Genomic DNA, 16,050 nt, shown 5'->3' with positions numbered 1-16,050 from the left:
CCCCCCCATGCCTCAACCTTGGCCTTGGCCCGGAAGAAGGGGTAGCTGACGTTGCAGACTTTCTTGTGGAGTCTCCTCTCCTCATTCACGCACTCGATGCTGCCCTCCGAGTCATCCTGGAGCAAACAAGGGCACCAGTTAGGGGGGCACGAGGCCGGCCTGGAGCCCCTCTGTCCCTGCTGCCCAGGCTGGTGCTGCACTACAGGCCCTCGGGTGCTGGGCCCAGGGCCCTGGAGGCTGGGGTCAGCGCTGGCAGGGTGTGGAGGCCGGTGCGGCTGGCTGCAGGGTGCTCAGTTGTGGAGAGAGTGGGCAGGCTTGTCCCGGGATGCTGTCAGTGCTTCTGGATCATTTGGGGTGAAGGACTTAGCTCGCTTCCAGGAGAGGCCCAGAGACGGGAAGTAACTAGCTTGCAAGGGCTGGGCTCGGGCGGTCCCGCCTCCCTCGCCTTCCTGGCTGTTTGACTGACCGCACATCTTCCCATTAGTAGGGCTGGACATGAGCTCCGTTAGCCTCGGAATGGGGCTTTTGGGGTCTTGCATGACCTTGGGATCTCAACAGTGGGTCATTCTCTGGCTTTTGGCCATAGAGAAGGCTGGCCTAGTGTAGGGGAACACCACCAGGCTTCCCTGCCCTCTGAGCTGGGACCGCACAGGGTGGGCCTGGTGTCCCCTCTGCACTGGTCCAGAGGGAAGCGACTCACACCAGCACTCATTTGCTTGGGTCTCATCTATGAAAGGGGGATGATCGTCCCGATCTCATTCAGTTGTTATGAGGATTAAATGATACGATGCATGTAAATGTCTAGTTCTGTGCCCGATGGTTGCACCCGCCACACGTGGCAGCTGCCACAATGACTCCTCATGCCTGCGGGGTTCTGCACTGTCGGGCACCACAGGCACTCCCATGTGCATCTTTTGCATGCATGTGCACAGAGGCCGGCTGTGTAGTGGAGGTGCGCTGGCATGTGTGTGCTCTGTGTGCAGCCACTCAGAGCAAGTGTTTTTGAACATACATGTAGATGTGTGTGCTTTTGCACAAGTGTACCATGTGCATATGTGACCGCAACAACACACTTGTATTTGAGCAGGAGCACTCAAAGCCTCCTGTGGCTCAGTTCCAAAAGCCCTTCTATGCTGCAGAAACAAAATTCCATGATTTCCATCTCCTTAGGGTTAGGCTAAGGCACAGGACATGTCTTGTAAAAGCGGATGCAGATTAGTGGCTCAATGTCCTGTGCCCCAAATCTCTGGGCAGGAGAGGACTTCGAAAGGCAGCCCCCCATCTTTGCTCTGGGCTGTGGAGGGAGTGGCAGTGGGGCCGGATGGGACAGAAGGACTGACCCTGGCCACAGACAGATGGCAGGCCCCCATTCAGTTGACACTTTGAGGTCACTGGGAGTCCACAAAGGGGAAGGGAGGCCAGGACAACCCCTCAATTTCCTGGGATAGCTTCACTCCACTCGGCTTCTCCTGAGCTCAGGAGCGGTGTGTGCGTGTATGTGTGTATCTGCCCACGCCTCCCACGCCCTGGAGGGCTCATACTGTCCTCCCCTGGCTGCAAGTGGAAACTCTCTGGGAAGCCTTGGAATCATCTTAACCCAGGCTACCCGGGACAAGTTCAGTTAGAATCTCTGGAGGGCTACATAGAGGGTGGCACAGTGGGTTAAAGCACAATACTGTGAAGCTATCTGCAGCCACTGCAGCTGGAGTCTGATCCGCGGAGAGGGAGGTGACCACATGGCGGGGCAGACCTCTCCTGACCCGCCTGCTGCTCCCCTCCGCAGTGTACTTCAGTGGATCTGCCTGTTCTGCTCCCCACTCTGTCTCTGGTGAAGCCTCTCAGCCCCCTCCCAGCACCTCTGGCTTGTACCCCAGTTCTTGGATGCATTAATAAATAAAGCTTAAAAAAAAAAAGTGGATAGAGGTATTTAGGCTTCCAGATGATTCCAACGTACAGCCAGGCCTTCGCCCGGATCCCTCTTTTCCTGCCTCTACCCTTTGCCTCAGCAAGTGGGTGAATCACTGAGGTCTCACCTTCTGGATCAAGCTGGCGAACTGCAGGTTTGCTGACTGTGAAATATTCAGGATGGTGTTGTAGGCGTTCTCACCCCTGTTCTCCAGCATGGCCTCCACGGCCACCCGCCGGCGCGTGCTCTCTATGATGAAAACTGTAGTGTCAAAGGACAGCGCGTATGTGGAGCAGTCCTGCGCAGACTTCCTCAGCGCCGTCTGGCAGTACTCCCTGCGGGAAGGAGCCAGATGGAATGGGGAATATGGGGGTTCTCTCACTGGTCACGGATCCCCTTTCCACTCAGCATGCTGCCCTCTGTCTCTGCCTGCCCGGAAGCTCAGTGTTAAATGTGGACACTCCTGATGACTAGCCGAGACAGAGTATCTGCTTCTTCATTCTCTTCTAAGGCTTACACATGCTATTTCTAATTGTATATGTCATGGCATATTATTTCTTCTATTTTTTTTTTTTTGTTTTTGAGGTTTTTTTTTTTTTTTTAAATAATATAATAGTTTATTTTTACATCATTTTATGCCTTTTTCCATCTCAGTTGTAATCCCTGTGGGCTTCCAATCACCAAATCACCCTTGTGCCATCACCATAGTCCAGTACATGTCCCCCCACCCCCATTTTTGATCCTATACCCAGCTCCACCCCTGTAAAATATCTCTGGTATAAAGTTGTTCATTATTATTATTATTTTCTCCCCTGGACTTTTATACTCCTGCTATGAGAGAAACCATCTGGTATTTTTCCTTTTCTTTCTGGCTTATTTCACTAAGCATGATCTTTTCCAGCCCATCCATGTTGCTGCAAAAGACATGTGCTTATTTTTTTGGTTGCTGAGTAATATTCCATTGTGTATATGTACCACATCTTTTTAATCCATTCATCCACTTTTGGGCATTTGGGTTGTTTCCATGTCTTTCCAATTGTGAATAAAGCAGCAGTAAACATGGGGGTGCAGATGTCTTTCTGAACCAGTGTTTTTGTGTCTTTTGTGTAGATACCTAGGAGTGGGATTGCTGGGTCGTAGGGAAGCTCCATGTTTAGCAGTTTGAGGAACCTCCAAACAGTTTTCCATAGTGGTTGTACTAGTTTGCATTCCCACCAGCAGTGCAGGAGAGTTCCTTTTTCTCCACATCCTCGCCAACATTTGTTGTTGCTGGTTGTTTTAAGATGTGCCATTCTCACTGGGGTGAGGTGGGTCTCATTGTGGCTTTAATTTGCATCTCTGTCTGTCTGTCTTCTATCTTAATCATCTCATAGATGGCAGTTTAAGTTACTTGTATTTGAAAATACATAGCCTAAATTAAAACTCAGAGGCTGTTGTCTATTTTCTCAGGGGGCCATGGAGGGCACCTCCTCTCTGCTTGCTTCTGCAGCATCAAGCACAAGTAGTTAGTCGTGGACCTTAAAGGCTGCCTGGCCAGGGGTTGGAGAATGAGCACTCAGAACTCATTCTCCACTTGTATCTGTTTTGTAGTAGGGGCACCCAGAAGGGTGACCTTTTCTAAACTAAGTTCGAGGGGGTTTGTATTAAACAAGGAGGAAATGGAGGCCCCAGAGGAGGAGATTGTCTGTGGGCTAGGTCCAGGCTTCAGGCTCAGAGTTGGGCGAGAGGATGTGCAGGGGGACCATCCAGGGCCCTAGAAGCAGCAGGGGGAGAAACCAAGGTGTGGTGGGGAGGAGACAACTCACATGGCCGTTGGCAGGTCACTATGGGCGTCCAGCAAGAGGTCAGGGACACAGTGCTCATCCTCACTGCAGCCATTCCAGAAGGGCACCTGGGCCAGGGAAAGCGGGGTGCAGGCAGCTAGTTAGGGGGCCCACCGCCTCAGCCGTCCTTCAGCCTGCACATGCCAGCTCTGGTTGCACAAGATGTGAGCTCCCTCCTCTGCACTTTCACGGCCACCTCCAGGAAGTCCTCCTGGCCTAACATCTGAGGCTTGCTTACACTTGTTCTGACCTCACTCTGTCTTAGACCTGATCTGTGACCCATGTTGCATCTCGCATCGAAGCCATCAGTGGGACAGCACAGAAAGGCCTGCATCTACGCCACGGCACGGCCTCAACACGCCATAGGTTGAGTGTCACAGGCACCTGCACTCGCTGTAGTGGTTTTGTATTTACAGTAGTGGGAAAAATATTAACGACTCAGTGCGCCCAGATTTCCCCCTCTCCTGGCTCACTAATGAAAATTCCAGTCTCCCCAGTCCACTTCTCCTGCACTCTTGAAATGCATTTTAAAGACAACCACTCTGATGTGCCTCTCTGGAGGAAAGGGGAAGACGGGAAGGCCGAAGGTTGGCAGTGGACTGTGGGAGCGCTGAGGGGCGATGGAGGTAAACGAGGGAATCAAGGGCGTGTCAGAAGCACTGCTGTTGATGCTGCGGTCGTTTTACGCTGGGGAAATACAAGAGGGTATATCAATGACTCTGAAACTGCTATTTGCTGGCTGGATGCTCTATTTCAGATGTCACTCTGAACCTGCAGTCCACAGGTGTGGGCTGAGAGCTCTGGGGCCTCTACCTCAGGGTTCAGGAGCTCTTTCCATGTATGGATGTTGCCTGTGTCCCAGAACAGCCTGGACAGCTGTGGTAACTGACCTTTTCTTTGGAGTGGAGCTACATGGAACGCTGAGTGTCAGATACCAGAAAATTCTGATGCCGGAGAGCAAGGGGTTAAAATATGCGGTCGAAGGGTGGGACCATAACCAAAGATGAGATTAAAAACCAGATATTTTTGGAACACTTAGAAGGGGCGGGAGGACGATCCATCAGGCAATCAGTCATCCCAGAGCTGCAGGCCAGCTTTGAGTGGTTGGATGCTCTCTCGGGCCTCCAGTGTCCTGTGTGCATGTGAGAAGCAGGAGATCGAAATCTAAAGAAACTTCTCATCCTGGAATTCTCCGTATTTTCCCGGTACCCCCTCAGTGCTCACCTATGCTGGGAACTCCTGCAGGAGAGGGTCTCAAGAAATTGCCCTCATAGCCGCAGGGCAGAGGGAAGGAGGTGTGTGGGTTTGCTGGCAGGAGGGGGAAGACTGGCGGGGGGAGACTGCCTGGAGGAGGTGGAGTGGATGGGGGATGTGTCCCCCAGGCCAGACGTACCGAGACCCTCAGGGCTGTGGGCCAGCCTTCGTCCAGCACGGGGCCGTTGTCGGGGTCCTGCAGGGCGTACTCCACAGAGAAGGTCACTGGCTTCACGTAGTCAGCGGTGTCCTGTGTGGAGGAGGTGAGGACTGAGCGAGGGTGGAGGGAGCACCTTTTTGGACCAGGATCGCCAGGACAGAGATTCCGCCTCCCTGAGCCTGGGTGTGCCTCAACCCCCCCAACCCCCCACTCCCAGGCCTCAGATGAGTCCAGGATGAAAGCGCCAGCTGCCCAGCAGGGTCCAGGGCTGAAGGGTGACCAGCATATGTCCCTGCAGCAAGGTCATGTCCCAGCAGGCTCCTGCTCATCCTTCACAGCCCCATCAGCCAAGCACCTGAGCCTTGCCCCCCGCCACACCCTCATAGGACCCATCCGCATGAAGCTCAGCCTCCTCTCTCAAAACCTCTTAGCAGAGTCCTAGCACTGTGGCGAGGGCTTAGGAACTGTGCTGAGTCAATGAATGAGCAAGCTCAGAGCAAAATGGGGGCGATTCAGATAAGACAGCAAATGAAGGAGGATATGTGGAACTGCCTAAAATCCTCTCCTTGGACCCCAAAGCTGGACGTGAGTGGCTGCTCTGTGTTAAGGCTGCGGCTCTCTAGCCTGAGCTTACCCCAGAATCTCCCCTGAAGGTGGTGGGTGAGCTACTCAAACACTGAGTGCTGGGCCCCACCTGAGTCTGAAGCAGGGGGCCTGGCACGGGGTTACAAATGTTCATTTCTCACAAGCTTGCAGGAGAGGAGGATGGACCTGGCCTGGGGACCACACGTGGAGAACCGGGCACCAAGAGATTAGAGGGGGAGCAGCAGAGTGGGGGCTTCTAACTGCTTGCTTTTCTGGCGGTGGAAGACTGGACTCGGGGGTTTCTCGCTGCCCCCTACTGTTGAGGGGAAGGATGTCCTAAAGGAACTCTGCAGTGTCTTGTGGACTCCATCCCCTACTCCAGCTTTCTGGACTCCAACCCCTACTCCAGTGATTGGAAACTACAACTCCCAGCAGTACCAGGGAGAGAACTGCGAGGACCCAAGGGTGGAACTAGCAAGAATTCTGGGACTTTTGGGGGATAAATAGGGCATGATTCGATCTCTCGCTCGGGAAGCAGCTCTCCTGACCTTGTGACTCGGTGTGTTCAGTCAGCCTAGCCGTAAGGTATTCCACTTACTTTGTATCTTTCTCTCTTTGCCTGTGTTGTTCCCTATTCCTTTCCCCTTTTGTAAATAAACACATATACCTGCAGTATAACCAAATTGTGAGCACTCGGGTGAGGCCCCACAGACAGGCGGCCCAGTCCACTCTGGGCTACCCTGTAACACTTCTTGTCTGTAAGGCTGGAACTAGAGTTTGGGTGCCTGGGATTTCTGGATGGAGGCAAACTCTTACGCTCTCCCATGTCTGTAAAGCAGAGTGCCAGGCCATGGCTGGCTCTCCCTCTCCAGCAGGCTGGCTCTCTGCAGCTCCCCTCACCTTGTCCTCGCCCTCACCCACCGATGGGCCTTTATTTTCAGCAGACGCCTGCTTTTCCATTTCTTTCGAGCCACTGCTGGCCAACGCTACTTCTCTTTTAGACCTCACTGAGCCTAACACCCTCCTGGACTTCACCCTGCTACACAGACAGTGGGTATCTGAAAGCCAGAAGGAAGGGATTGGGGTGTGTGTGTCCTGCGAGGTGCTGGGCATCAGTCCTGTGGCCTTTTCCACTGGAGCAGGCATTTGGGGTGGCCGAGCTGAGGCCAGTGCCCCTGCTGGCCTGCTGAGCTCTGCTGGGGGCTCAGCACAGCCGGGCAGGAGCGGAGCCCTGGTCTCCCACGTCAGTCTCTCTACAGCTCCGGACCCCTGCCGGTGGGGCCGCTGGGCGTCAGGCTCACCAGAACATGGAAGCTGATCCGCTCACAGTGCTCCTGGCTGGAGGAAAGCAGGACGGCCCTGTTGCTGTACCGGTCCCCGCCCTCGTCCAGGTGGGCCCTCGGCGTGTACCGTCTCTCATCCAGGGTGGCGTTGTACTTGATGCCTGGGGGACAGGGCGAGACCTTGAATGCAGAGCCACTGTTTCCCTGACCTTTAACGGCAATCTCTTCCAGGAAGCCCTCCAGGATGGCCAGGGAAGAGCTGCTTCCCTCCCTTCACAAGCTGGCAGGTGTGGAGAAACTGCCAAGCAGAGAGCAAGAGAAAAAGGAAGGAACTGAAGAGTGGAGGAAGGTAGGAGGGGGGGAAATGAAGGCGGGGCTGACAGGGAAGAGGAAGAGGAGGAAATGGGGGAGTAGTGCAGGAAGCAGAGAAAGGAGATAAATCAGGGGGTCTGGGCGAAACCCCCTTTGAGTAAGCACACTTCTCCACTCCTCCCTTCACCTTCTGGTCTTCCTCAGCGCTGGGCCCTGTGAGGTCTGTGCCTTTGTGGGTGGCAGCTCCCACCTGCCTAAGCCTGCAGCCTCCTTCCTGGCAATAGGATGGTCTTGCTAACGCCAGGGAGGGCAGAGCCCCTGTTCCTGCACCCCGACCGGCCCTCTGCGTGCACAGATTCTTGCATCTTTCCGACTCACTGGTAGAAATGGAAAGAGCACAGACCGCAGGCCCACCTTTGTTCTCTCTCCCTGCGAGCACGCGTCTCTCCTTTGCTTGGTCAGTCCTGCTTCTTGGATGCGCGCTGAGAAGCGCGTTGCTGTGGCTCCCCTGGCCTAGCCCGCCTGGACCCTGCAGCTGTCACTTCCTGGGGCCGTGGAGCCCGGACCGTGCTGGGAGCAGGTGGCTGACCCTCCCTTGGCCAAATGTGAAGGACCCTCAGAAGGAAACTGCCCTGTGGCGGACTCATGCTCTCTCCCAGCCGTGCCCACTGAGGCTGGGTCTTCTCATCCTGACCCCTGGCTTCTACCCTCTTCCGCTTTGACTCTTAGGCGCCATCCAGATTGCTGTGGCAGCTTCACACTCTAACTTGTCCACTGCTTCCAGCCTCCTGTTCTGAGCCAACTGCACCCTACTTTCCCTCTTCCCCGACCTCTCCCTTGGTCATGGCTGCTCACTGCCATCCTTCTCCTGGCACGACAGCCCCTCTTTGCCCCTTGGAGTCACAGCATGGAATAGGTGTCTAGCAGTCACCATAGGCGGTTCTGGCCATGGCCTGGCACTGCAGGCCCACCCAGCAAAGCCCCGGTTCTGACAACCCCTCCATTGGGGAGACTGGGGCTGGGTGACTGGGCGATTTACCAACGGTGGCCGTTTGGAAATGGGGTGCCAGGAAGATGGGTGTGAAGCAGAGGAAGGCGGCCAGACAGGTGGCATCTCTGCCACTGCGTTTGCAGTCTCTGTGGAAGATGTTGATCTTGGACGGCTCGAAGTGGAGGCTGACGTTGATCCGAACCACAGGGCGTGACCTAGAGAGGAGGGAAGGCAGCGGGGTGAGCCAGGGCTGGCTGCCCTGCTGTGACCCATGGAAAGGTGGACAGCCCAGTGGGAATGGGACTTGCGAAACCACCACTGGAGGGTGAGGTGGGCTGGGGGCAGAGAGAGTTCCCAGATGTCAAAGTATTGTGCAAAATAGTTCATGGTGGGTGAGAGGCAGACGCAGCCACTTCACGGTTCCTGGAGGCGCCTTCACTTCCCGGGGCTGTACTTGTTGCAGACCATACTTGTTGCCTTTTCATAACTTTTAGAGCAGTGATTCTGCCCCTGGGTATATATTAGAATACTCTAGAGAGTATTTTTTAATGATTTACTTACTTATTCATACAGAACTGGGGTACAAGCCAGAGGTGCAGGGACAGTGAGAGGATTCACCAGAGACAGAGTGGGGAGCAGAACAGGCCAACTGACGAAGCACACTGCTGAGGGGAGCAGTGGGCAGGTCAGGAGAGGTCTGCCACGCCATGTGGTCACCTCTGGGGCTGGGGATCGAACTTGCACTGAAGCGGCTGCGGCCAGCTTGCAGTACTGTGTCCTAACCCATTGTGCCACCAGGAAGGGCCAATCTAGAATGATTTTAAAAAAAAATATTGATGCCGACATTCTGTGGGGGTGGAGTGGGGAATGGGACCAAAAACGGGGGGGGGGGGGAGGGAGGGAAATGCACGGGACTATGGTGGCACAGGGGTGATTTGGTGATGGGAAACCCGTGGGGATTACAATTGAGATGAAAAAAAAATGTGCAAAATGATGTAAAAATAAACTTTTTAATAAAAAAAATTTTCAAAAAAAAATATTGATGCCAAAGTTGCACTCTAAGAGTTTTAACTTAGAGTTAACTCTAAGTTAAGAGATTTCAGTCTACGTTAAATCAGAGTCAGCATTAACATGTCTTAAAGGGGTACTTCTCAAATTTTAATATGGAAGCCAAGGTGAAATAGCTGAATTATTCTCAGACCCTAGAGAACAAAAGAAAAAAAAAACTTGTATAACTTTCCTTCTGAGTTTTTCTTTCACAGACATCCAGAGCCTTGACTTTATCTACAAATGACACAGCTGAGCAAGTGCAGAAGTGTCTGACCTTGAGCTGAGCCCCAGACACAGGGGTAAAGGAGAGGAGCAGCCCAGAGGTGAGGGGTCATCCACAGACAGGCAAAACTCCAGTGATCTGGAGAAAAATCTCTTCATAGTTCTTCATATATGACCTGCCCTATAACTGGCCAGCGAACCTTAGCCAAGTCCACATTTCTTTGCCCCAGCCCACTCCATGGCCAATCAAATTTGACTCCTCTGATTTTAACACCAATCTCTAGAACCTGTATAACCTCATTGCCCCACTTTTTTTTTTTTAATATTTATTTACTTTTGTATACAAAAAGTGGGGTACAGGCCAGAGGTGTGAGGATTCACTAGAGACAGAGTGGGGAGCAGAACAGGCAGATCAGCTGAAATACACTGCTGAGGGGAGCAGGAGAGCCAGGAGAGGTCTGCCACACCGTGTGGGTCACTTCTCCAGCTGGGATCAAATTCCTGGCTGTGGATAGCTTCATAGTGCTGGCTTTAATTCTTGCATTACCAGGGAGGTCCCCTCATTCTTTTTTTTTTTTTAAAAAAAGATTTATTTATTTGTGCATACGGAACTGGGCACAGGCCAGAGTGCAGGGGAGGTGAGAGGATTCACCAGAGACAGAGTGGGGTGCAGAACAGGCAGGTCGACGAAGTACAGAGCTGAGGGTAGTAGCGGGTGGTCAGGAGAGGTCTTCTGTGCTATGTGGGTCCTGCCTGGCCGGGGACTGAACTTGTGCTGAAGTGGCTTCAGCTAGCTTCATAATGCTGTGCTCCAATCTGTTGTGCCACCAGAGAGGGCCCCCTCATTCCTTTTCTTAATAGGAGAGGCAGAATTGAATTTTTCTTCTGCATCCTTACTAGGTGACTTGCAATAAAATCCTTTTCCCCTTCAAAACCTGGTGTTATAATAACCAACCTCTATGGGCCCTGGACTGTGAGGCCATCGGTTGATAATCAGCTGTCACTCCAGATGGAACTGCCTGCCCAAGGCTCTGCAGCCGTGGGAGTGGGTTTCTCCACCATCGGGGGTGACCCTGCTGGTCACTAGGCCTCTTTGTCTAGAGGCTCAACACTGGACTCCCTCGCTCCATTCCAATACTTAAGGATCCCTTGGTGCTAATTTCATTTTGAAAGAAGAAACAATTCTGCGAACAGATGTCTTTTAAGTGAGTAATCTTGTTTTGAGTAGCTGCTTCCTAAACTGTTTAATTATTAGCTTACTAGGATTGTGAGTTAGAGTTCCACCCTAGAGCATGCAGAGAGATCTTCAGTGGTTTAGAGCCCCCAAGCCCTTGGGCCAGAGGCCTGAGATCCCTGGGTTAGAATCCAGGATAAAAGACAATGGAAAGAAGTCGTGGAAGCTACTCACATTAAAGTTTTTAGATTTAGTTTGGCTTAGGGAATTTAGAAACAACTCAATTTCAGATGTATCTATAATAGTGATCACTGAAGAAAAGGTAATAGGCAATCTAAGTGGGATATTTGGCTCTAGTCCATTAGAACAGATTTTAAACTAATTAAAAAAGATCTTTATGACTATATGTATGTTTGAATGTCTTCCCACTGGGCTTCATTGCTGTACTTCAGGCTGGTAATAGTGGAATGAATTATGATAGGTACCTATATAAATTCAGGAATATAATGGGAGAAAAAAACAAAGTACTTTCAAGGAACTGTAATCTTGGATGTATGGTTGATGAGAACTAGCTTTAAAATTTAATGGTTTGATTTGAAACATGTAAATCTTTAGAGTTAGAATAATGGGATAAAGTTAAAAAAGGGGGGGAACTTATACAAGAAATAAAATACTTGTGAAAGAGAAAAATTTTAAATAGCAATTAACCTTAGACATCTGATAATGGAAAAATATACCCTGAAAACTCCTAACATCTCTCTCTCTTCATCCTTATAAACCCAATCTGTCTTTAGAATGTAAACATCCCAGGAGAAACCAAAAACACTAGCCAAACACAAACATTTGAGACAGAATGTTTTTTTGGTACATAGGCTGACTATTACAGAATCTCCCTTAGATTTTTCAGATCTTATTAGGAATTAAGGATTTGAAAGGAAAAAAAATGAATGTTTATAGAAAGCAAGTAAGCAGAATGGAAGGGGAATAGAATCTTTTTTTCTGAGAAGAAAAAGGATAAAAGATAAAGGATGTCAGTTTTCATTTGATAAGGTAAGGAAAGAGGCAGTAGTTTTGTCAAGTGAAACGATTATTCTAAAATGTATAAGTTTTAGGGCAAAAAACTGAATGAATATAGTAAGTCCTAAGAGGTCTGTTAAGTGACAAAAGACTTAGGAAAAAGGAATTGTAGAGAAATTTAGATGTGGATAAGATAAAATGAATTGTTATAAGGATTTATACTAATAAATGACATATAACTATATGTCACATACTTATATAATATATATTGTAACATTTATATATTATGTTTTATTATGTTTTATATACTTTATATATAAAAAACCAACTTTTAATTTCTTTTATCTTCTAGAAGGAACAAAAGTAATCATAAACTAGAATCAGTGTATAATAAAAGCTTGTAGGCTATTTAATTTAATGATCTGATACTTTCAGGCTTTTGGCTAACTAGAGAGAAATCTGGTTCTGGCAGCATTTCTTTGAGCCAAGCCTTCTCAAAAATATATATTTGCTTTAAAAATCATTGTCACTTTGGTTAAATGAGCAGTCAAATGTTGTTCATAGTATCCTATGTAAATGCTTTATGCTTTCACGAAACTTCCCTGAAACCATAATTCTAAAAATAATAAATATTTTGATTAAAAATAAGAAATATGGGAAGTCTTAAACTCCTAAGACACCTCATAAAAATTGTTCTCTTTCCTTGTAGAAAGGAAAATATTAAACAACTTAAGTCTACTCGATAAGTTGAAATGTCATGGGAAGCATTGTCACATAAGGAGAAAGTTTCAACTTCTTGGCATGTAATCTAAATACTAATAGGAATATTCTGGAAATTATGTGAAACTTCTTAAAAATCTGATATGTTCTGGGAGAATATTATTACTGGCCAATTCTGGCTATTATTTTAAAATACATGCCACAAAATCTAGCAAATTTCCTTACTAATTGTATTATACTCAAATGTCTAGTTTTAGGCATGTACAAGTCTTTAGTCATTTTCAGAAGCTCTAACTTATTTTAATGCTTTGCATTTAGAGAAACTCACAGGAAAAGAATTGATTAAATACTTTAACATGCAGGTTTATCATGGAACAGGGGATAGGAAATTGCAGAACTTATGGAAAAACTGAACTCATAATAATTGCTAGAAGAAATCAAGAGCAAGATAAACTATGGAGAATGAGTATAAATTTAATGACTCTTTTGTTTGAATTTTTTTCTTTCCATGGGCTCCACATTCCCCGATCCAATCAACTGCAGGTGTTGGTTGGTTGAACCCCCAGAGGTGGAACCCACATGTGTCGAGGGCCAACTATAAGATATAGGCAGATATTCAGCTGCATGTGGTCAGCATTCCTAACCCCCACTTTGTTCAAGGATCAACTATACACATAGAAAAAGCTCAAATTAAAAATATTTTTGGCTCAAAAAGCAGCCACCACATTATGTGGTAAAATTTATGGCTTTAGAAAGCAATTTTTTTTTTAAAGTTCTTGTTATTGCTAAAGACCCTGAGTGTAGACATATGGAAAATACTGATGGGATACTGTCACAGGGACACTGAAGAAGGGAAGCAAGAAGTCCAGGGGGCTTGGAAGAACAGATCTCTGAGAACCATGCACATTCTCTCAGCCCCAGGGAGGAGGGTGTGCCTCCCAGCTGGTAAGAATCTGCCCAGCCTGTTCTTCAAGTAGTCTGAAAAACTAAAGTGGAAGAGAAGAGTGATTAACCAGAATTTCTAGAATTTCAAATTCTGAGGTTTTTTTGACTCTGTGTTGCACTGACATCCTAGAGCTCCTAGAAGAGTGATCTGAACTTCAAGGTAATTTAAAATGATTCTATGAAATCAATGGAGACTGGTAACACCATGGGAGAGGAATTGGGTGAGTAGCGATGACAATGGTGAGAGATGGGGATGAGGTCCTGAAGTACATCTTTTTTTTTTTTTTTAATAATATAGTCGTTTATTTTTACATTACTTGTTGCCTTTTCCCATCTCAGTTGTAATCCCCGTGGGTTTCCCATCACCAAATCACCTGTGTGCCATCACCATAGTCCAGTCACTTGAAGTACACCTTTTTTTTTTTTTAAAGATTTATTTATTTATCCATACAGAATTGGGGTACAGGCCAGAGATGCGGAGGGTGAGAGGATTCACCAGAGACAGAGTGGGAAGCAGAACAGGCAGATCGACAGAAGTACACTGCTGAGGGGAGCAGCGGGCAGGTCAGGAGAGGTCTGCCACACCATGTGGTCTCCTCCGGGGCAGGCGGGAATTGAACTCATGCGGAAGTGACTTTAGCTTCTCAGTGCTGTGCTTTAACCCGCTGCGCCACCAGGGAGGGCCCAAAGTACACCTTTTAATCCTGCACTTAGGGCCTCCCTGGTGGCACAAGGGGTTAAGATACAACACTATGAAGCTATCACCAGCTACTGCACCATAGCTTGACCCCGGCCAGGAAGCTGACCCATGTGACACAGCAGACCTCTCCTGACCTGCCCGCTGCTCCCCTCAGCAGTCTGCCTGTTCTGCTCCCCACTCTGCCTCTGGTGAATCCTCTCACCCCCTACATCTCTGGCCTACACCACAGTTCTTGTATGCATAAATAAATATATATATATATTTGGTTTTGTTAAAGATCTAGGGTCCTCCCTGGTGGTGCAGCACTATGAAGCTATCAGCAGCCACTGCAGCACGAGTTCCATTCCCAACCCAGAAGCTACCCACACGGTACAGCAGACCTCTCTTGTCTTGACCCATGCTCCCCTCAGCCATGTACTCCATCAGTCTGCCTTTTCTGTTCTGCTCCCCACTATGTCTCTGGTGAATCTTCTCACCCCCTGCACCTATAGCCTACACCCCAGTTCTTTTATGCATATATATATAAAATAAATCTTAAAAAAAAATCCTGTACCCAGAGGGCCTCTTGGGAGAACCAAGCATCAAGAAGAGGGGACCAACCACAGAATCACAGCGTTGCCAACGGCGCCCACTGCCAGGTCGACCAGCCCGTCTTCGTTCAGGTCCAGCTGCCCGTGGATGCTGCAGCCAAAATATTGGAGACCTGGAGCCAGTTCTGAGGCGGCGATTCTCTGCCAGAGTGGAAAGAAGGAAAACACTGGGCATACACAGTGTTAGCACAAAGGGGAGGGCGCCCTCAAGGAAGATATGATAGGGAGTCTGGAGACAGCCTGTTTGAAGCCATCAGGAAGCTTCCCCAGGCCAAAGCTTTCCACTCCTGCTTGGCCCTGGAAACTGCAATTCCTACCATTAAGTCACCCGTTTGGATTAAAATACGGTATCTACAAAGAGGGCCCCATCAAGTGTGACAGGTCATCCAGCAGGTAGCCTACCGTGCCTCTACTGTAGTGTATCTACGAGACTATCGTACCAGCAAAATATGTGGGCAAAGTGATGCCCTGCAGGGGATGGGGCAAGGGAGAGTTAACTTCGAGGTGAGCAAGGCTTCCGCACGCAGCATTTCCAGAGCAAAGCAAGGGCCAGGAGTCTCCACCTGCAGCCAGATGCATGGATGCAAGTGCACAGTGGGGTCCCTGGGATCTTGCTGCTGCCTGGGGTGGTGGGGGCAGATTAGGCTAGAAGGGTCTGTGGGGGGGGGGTGCTGCAGGCATCTTCAACTTGAGGCCAGAAGGGCTAGATACCAAGGAATGCTCTGTTCTGCAAGGACACAGGAGACAGTGAGCTGCTGGGACTCCGAGTCCGAGCTTTATCATTTCTAGGGCTTTGGGGGAGTGTGTTACCTGCTTTGGCTTTTTTAGGATGCTGCCTCCGAAGCCATGGAAGATGTAGATGGCTCCCCGGTGGTTGTCCTCTAATGGGGCTCCCACCACCACATCATTATAGGAGTCTTGATTGAGGTCCGGAACCGAGACAATGGAGGACCCGAATCGGGCATTCTGGAAATTCTGGGCATCCATCAGTGTCCCATTGTAAACAAACCGGTCCTTCGAAACCAGGGGTGGGAAAAGACTCAGCGTAGACGGCAAGGGTGCTCGGGGTCACCATCAACTCTGGCCTGCCAACACCTCGCTGCACCCCATCTCCCCAGACACCTACTCCTGGCAACTTAGGACCAGGGACTCCTGCTCTCCCCACCTGGCTCAGCAGGCAGATACAGGCCCCTGCAGTGACCTTCTCTCAGGACCACCCGAGTCAAGGCCAGGGGTAGCCGTCCCCCATTTTGCTCAGCCCCCCGCAGCCTACCTGTCTCAGGCTGTAGACGTAGACCCGGCCGCGCTCGCGGCCCTC

The 16,050-nt window shown here is 49.6% G+C and overlaps 1 protein-coding gene across 1 annotated transcript in view; it reads right to left on the bottom strand.

Moving 5' to 3' along the window:
• Positions 1–16,050, bottom strand: part of ITGA11 (integrin, alpha 11) — an 84,488-nt gene that overhangs the window by 12,602 nt on the left and 55,836 nt on the right. Inside the window, exons 12-20 of the mRNA XM_012728519.1 lie at positions 16,006–16,047; positions 15,543–15,746; positions 14,743–14,873; positions 8,363–8,529; positions 7,030–7,172; positions 5,123–5,233; positions 3,712–3,797; positions 2,034–2,241; positions 18–116 (exon numbers count right to left, since the gene is read on the bottom strand). Of these exons, the coding sequence (XP_012583973.1) occupies positions 18–116; positions 2,034–2,241; positions 3,712–3,797; positions 5,123–5,233; positions 7,030–7,172; positions 8,363–8,529; positions 14,743–14,873; positions 15,543–15,746; positions 16,006–16,047 (1,191 nt within the window). The remainder of the gene's footprint in view (positions 1–17; positions 117–2,033; positions 2,242–3,711; positions 3,798–5,122; positions 5,234–7,029; positions 7,173–8,362; positions 8,530–14,742; positions 14,874–15,542; positions 15,747–16,005; positions 16,048–16,050) is intronic.

Source organism: Condylura cristata, unplaced genomic scaffold (genome assembly GCF_000260355.1).
Source record: "Condylura cristata isolate star-nosed mole 26May11 unplaced genomic scaffold, ConCri1.0 scaffold00023, whole genome shotgun sequence".
NCBI classification, from domain to species: domain Eukaryota; kingdom Metazoa; phylum Chordata; class Mammalia; order Eulipotyphla; family Talpidae; genus Condylura; species Condylura cristata.
The sequence above is the reverse complement of the archived record's forward strand: the minus strand, read 5'-3'. Positions and strand labels throughout refer to the sequence as shown.